Source organism: Rhagoletis pomonella, unplaced genomic scaffold, assembly GCF_013731165.1.
Source record: "Rhagoletis pomonella isolate Grant_MI unplaced genomic scaffold, Rhpom_1.0 Rhpom_scaffold_00013, whole genome shotgun sequence".
Taxonomy (NCBI): Eukaryota; Metazoa; Arthropoda; class Insecta; order Diptera; family Tephritidae; genus Rhagoletis; species Rhagoletis pomonella.
The window spans coordinates 624,943-630,320 of NW_023458567.1; the positions used below are offsets into that span (position 1 = coordinate 624,943).

General features: G+C 45.6%; 1 protein-coding gene across 1 annotated transcript in view; it reads right to left on the reverse strand.

Moving 5' to 3' along the window:
- Positions 1-232: 232 nt before the first annotated feature.
- The window catches only part of LOC118748435, a gene marked incomplete in the record, with an annotated part of 80,798 nt that continues 75,652 nt past the window's right edge, over positions 233-5,378 (reverse strand). Inside the window, 8 exon segments of the mRNA XM_036482856.1 lie at positions 233-786; positions 849-975; positions 1,037-1,669; positions 1,726-2,285; positions 2,344-3,105; positions 4,204-4,285; positions 4,887-5,002; positions 5,069-5,378. Of these exon segments, the coding sequence (XP_036338749.1) occupies positions 700-786; positions 849-975; positions 1,037-1,669; positions 1,726-2,285; positions 2,344-3,105; positions 4,204-4,285; positions 4,887-5,002; positions 5,069-5,378 (2,677 nt within the window).

Below are 5,378 nucleotides of genomic sequence, written 5' to 3' on the forward strand. Positions count from 1 at the left end.
TCACGCGCTCGTACCTTCGAAAACTGTTTGTGTGCGTCGAAAAAAATACCGTGCCAATATTTTTTAGTAAAATATTTCGAATCTAAAATTTTCATACTCGGATCACTTATCTACTTACAAACATGCTTTATGCAGGCGAAACTTTAATGCATCACGGTCGGTTTAGCCGATTCAAAAACCAACCAAATTTGCCAACAAGCGCAGCTGACGTCCTAATCTAAATACTACTAAGTAATCAACCATCTTACTACCCTTTAACGAGCACACTGACCGCTAGCAAGCGTCTTTCTTCGATTGTGTTTGTTTCGCTTTTCTGCGCTTTCCTACCTTTTCACTACTACCAAAATTCGCTTGCTCTACAAATTCTTCCACTGCAGAAATTTGTTTTTTTTTTGCCGAAAAGTTCATAATTTTTGCTAAAAGCAGTTTATCTCTGACGACCATTCTGTCGTGCTGATCGCCCCGTTCTATCGTGCTCTTTAGCATTTCCTACAAATAACAACAACAATTACGCTTACATTCTATAAAAATATTTCAATAGTTTGCTACTCGTGTTTTTGCTCGGCTCATTAGCCATAGATTTGGAGAATTTTAACTATCAAATTGCACGGATTTTGTTTGAGACAGACAGTGGCGTGAATTCGGGGAACAGTTCTTGGATGTGCGTGGGAGTGTCGCTGGCGGCATGTGCGTGCAAAATTAGCTGGCGGCTACCTCCGATACTGAGTTGGCGCGCCGCCTTTTAGTGATCTGCTTCCACAGTCGGCGATTAAGCGAGGGTTTATCCTGAAAATAAAATCGGATTCATTAAAAAAAGAGCAGCGGAATCGCAGCTGGTTTTTGCTTACATTATCTTTTCGCGGCGACATCTGTACCGCTAGCCGGTGGACTGGTGTGCCACTGGCGTTGGATTCGCTTAGTGAGCTCTGGGAACGGTTCGGACTTTCCGAGTTGCGTCGCTTGATGAAGTTAATTCTAAAATGGAGTGCTGTCAAAAAAGTCAGTTTTCTTGGTATTTGTTAGATTTTTTACTCACAACCGGGATCCTTTGCCCGCGTCAATGAGCGCACTCTCATCGCGTCCGATCCTTCGTACTCGGGTGTTACCGCTTTCAGTCTCCGCGCCCGGCGAAGTAGTACTCCTCGCCATCGTCGCTTGAGGACTTGTCGATGAATCCCTGCTCATCGTCGCCGCCATTGCTTCCATTGCCATTGTGGTTGTTGTCTCCATCGCCATTGTCTTCGTCTTGGCTCGTGAGCCACTCCTCAATTGAGACATGCAGTATGTCTTCTCGCGTCTCGCTAAGATTTCGAGATCGCTTAATTTGCTCTCGTCGGTGTTGTAGTTGTAGCTTTTGCTGTTTCCGCCGCCTCTTGCGCAGACGTCGCTGCTCCGATCCGCAGATGCAGAATTGCTCCATGTATTTCGATTTGGTTGCAGGGGTTGTGGAGCGCCGCCGACGCGAGCGCCACCACCCAAACCGGCTGTTAGGGAGCTGCTGGCGCTGGCGTAACTCGGACGTGGACGCCGATTCACCGTCGGTGTGTCCATCTTCGAGTTTCGCTGTTGTGAGAACGATATGACAGCCTCTTTTGGCTGAACGCGGTTCGTTGCTGAACGATTCAATAAATCGCGACCCGTCAGTCGTTGAAATGTGGAGAGGTCGTGCCTAAAAAGTGAGATATTTCAATAGTTGTAGTGAAAGGGGAAGGAAGAAACACATACCCCAGAATTGTTGTTAGATCGGGACCAGGATCGTAGCATATCAAGTCTTCGTCGCCGAGAATGTCGTGATTGAGCGCCAGTCGCATCTCTAGACGTGGACTTAAACCGGAACCAATGGGCACTAGGGCAGTGGCCGACTTTGAAGAGCTGTCGTCGCGAGTCTTTGGCACCGTTTTCGTCGCTGTTACGACTGAGGCTTTCTGGGATGCCTGTGTCCGCCGCTCCTGCTGTAACGCCTTCGTCGTCTTCGAAGCTGTTGTTGATGATGTGGAGACTGCCTTGCTGTCGCCCGACCCCAGCAGCGACGTCTCGATTATCGTTGACGATGCACGCTTTGCGGTTGTGGTAGCCGCGGTACCGGCTGCAGCAGAACGTTGACTGCCACTTGCTGGTGTCAGCTTCACTGTCGCCGTCTCCGTCGCTGCCGACGGTGGTGCTTTTGTGGTAGGCGTAGCGGTTGCGTGCGGGGCACTTGCGCTGCTTGTTGCGGCGCCGGTGGTGGCAGCCGCTGAGCAGCCAGCGTCAGCAGAAGCGCCAGAACTTCGTCGAGGTGGTGTTGGCTAAAATAGAATTTAAATGCTTGCGAAATTTTCACGATTCGAACGGACGAATACTTACCGCCTTCGTTTGACTCTCGCCACTTGTCTGCAAATTTGTTGGTGTCAGCAACAGTCGGCGCGGTGGTGGTGGAGGCGGCACGAACTTCGCCGGCCGCACAGTCGTTGTGGATACGCTGGTAGTAGTTTGGGTAGTCCCACTGGCGATGCTGCAGCTGTTGTTCGCGGTACTGGCGCTCGCGCTGCTGATTGTTGTAGAAGTCGATGAAGGAGGTTGCCTCCGTGGCGTTGGCGGCGTCTTGATCGTCCGCGTCGTCGTCATCATCATAGTAGTAGTACTCCTCATCGTCGCTTTCATCTCCAGTTGCATCGTGAGTGTCTGCTGGGATGCCGTCTCTACCTCCACTTCCATCGTCGCCAATTGCGTGGGCATTAGCGATTTCGCTCCTGCCGACGCGGCTCTCGCTGTAGGCGGGCTGCTGGTAATGCTCGTGGTGCGCAACGGCACCATTGTACGCTGTTCGAGTAGGTACTCGCAGGATGATGCCTTCAGAACAGCGACTGGCAGATGCGCGGTGTCCACTAGATGCGGAGGCTGCGACTGGGTGAACGCCTGTTCCCAACTCATCGGCCTTGACGCCGGCGGTGGAATAGGACCAGGTGTACGTGGTGCCCTCGCTGCGTTCGGTTCGATCGGTATCCGCATCGACTTCGCGGCCTCTTCCTCCTTCCTCAGCTCGTAGCTGTCCTCGGTCGAGAGATCCTCGTCGCTTGAGCTTCCAGCTGAATCCTTTAAATAGTGGCCATTTGTCGTTGTTTCCCCCTACCAATTGTTGGGAATAGAATTCAACTAATCAATTCTGGTTTAAGGCGAGTTATAAGTTTGTTGTGGTAGGTGTGTATTTGGCTCTGGAGAGTCGTGAATGATGGGTGAGCAGGTGTTGTTTTGTGGTGCAGAAAGACTGCCAATGGAATGATTTTTAGTAGTGTGGGGCTTGATGATTAGTTTAAATATAATTCAAGCTGAATGGTGGGTGTTAGTTTTTAATGTTGCAAGCGGATATTAGTAATAGATTTAATTAGTATTAGTGCTTCTGTTTTGATTGTATTTGTAAGAGACACGTACTGGTGGGTGTGCCAGCAGTTTTAAATGGTTCAGCTCTTAGTATTTTTGGTAAGTTGGAAGTCCGATTAAGTTTTTGGGGAGTTTGCGGAAGCCGAATCCGATAATCGTTTGTGGTTTTTTTTTGTTTTAATTTTGGAGTGTTAGTAGATGATATTAGTTGCTTGTGTTGGTTTTCATTTGGTTCTTAGTATAATGTATTTTGCTATTTTTGTAGTTGTCATCGCGGACAATTGCCTCGTCACAAGTGGCGAAGAGCAAATGTCATTTCTTGATCTGTATGTATTGGCAATGTTGCAAGCTGTGCTAGAGCTTCACTAGTCGCACTACGACTTTCTAGAATACCAAAACACATACACATACATACGTACATACATACACAAAACATATTGAGAACGTGGCGTATTGCCAACATGGCAAAATGGCAACGTGAGTGCATACATCAATGGGCAACAGAAAGCATGAAGAATATGAAATATGAAAAGAAACAAAAATAATGGAGAAAGGAAGAAAGAAATTGAATGAAAGCGAACACGATTTGCGATGAATTGTAATGATTAGACTAATAAATCGTGATAACAGTGTTAGATATGTTAGACATTTGCAACGAATAATAAGAAATACTAGCCAACTATTTATAGTAATAAAATTGCGAGGAAATCGAAAATTTCAAAAGCAGTAAAAATGTGATCTGAGTAAATTAAAGTTTACTTCAATCAATACGTAAATAATGAGATAAAGGAAACTTCTTCAATTGGGTTCGAGAATTGTGCATGCAAACGCGAAAAGCCGACCCACCTTTTTGACATCTTCACTTTCCTGTTGGGTCTTCTCTTCGTCGCTTTCCGTCTCCTCCTCGAAAAGTGGTTCTAGGCGACGTCTATGGCGTTGATGAATGGATATTTTATTTGATATGTAAATTGATGATATCAAAATGATGTAAATGATGGCAATTACAATCGAAAAAAAACAATGAGAATTAAAAGCTAGTGATCGTCTCATTACACTACGATTAAAATTCTAAAAACTAATATTAATCATGTATAAAATCGATTACTTCTACTGAGAAGACTTCGAAAGAGATCGCCTGGAAGCCAAATACTCGTATTAAATAATATTTACTACACCTGATATGTATGTAGAAAGTTAGGATAAAATACTTCAAAAGGAAAATTGTAAATATGTGTATAAATATATTCGAACTTTAGTACTTCAAATTATCTTACCAATAACAAGTAAAATCTTCTACATTTCTAACGGTACCTGTCGATGACTTTAATCGTCATTAATAGAAAAACGTACACAGTAAAAGTTTCTGTTATATATTACTTTCTACTCCAGTTTTCGTTAGAAAAATTAGCACTAAAACTACATCATTGTTTTTTTTTATAAATACTTGTAAATTATTTCTCTGCTAAGTAAACTAATATCCTTAACCTCAGCGCTTATGCCAAAATAACTTGCATTGCGCTTCTACTTACCGCGGCAATAGACCTCGGATTGTACTGGCCGTCATTGGCGGAGCCATAAGCAACTCATCCATCATTAGCTCCGTATCGTCATCATCATTTAGTGAGTTGCTCGATTTAGTTGGCGACTAAAAAGCAGTGATGCATTCAATCGTTATAATCACAACTCGAATAAACTCTGCCAGTTCTCTTACCGAGTACGTATTTTCGGAGTTCATTAGCTGCATATCGTCGTTGTCGCCACCGCTTGTTGGTGTACCCCACACTTCTTCGCCGGACGTTGCGCCCGAGGTGCATTCGTCTGCTTGTTCGTCGGTTTCGGAAGTTGTGGCCGCGGTCGACGATGTTGTCTGGTCTTGGTTCCATCTACCCAAGTATTTGTCGATAAATGCGCGCGACTCTTCGAAAAACGACATCTTGTTACCACCGGCCAGCCCACTTGTCCGACTTGTCCACACGCCGCCTACTAGCACACATGACCCGCCGGCCACCTCCTCGCTGGTG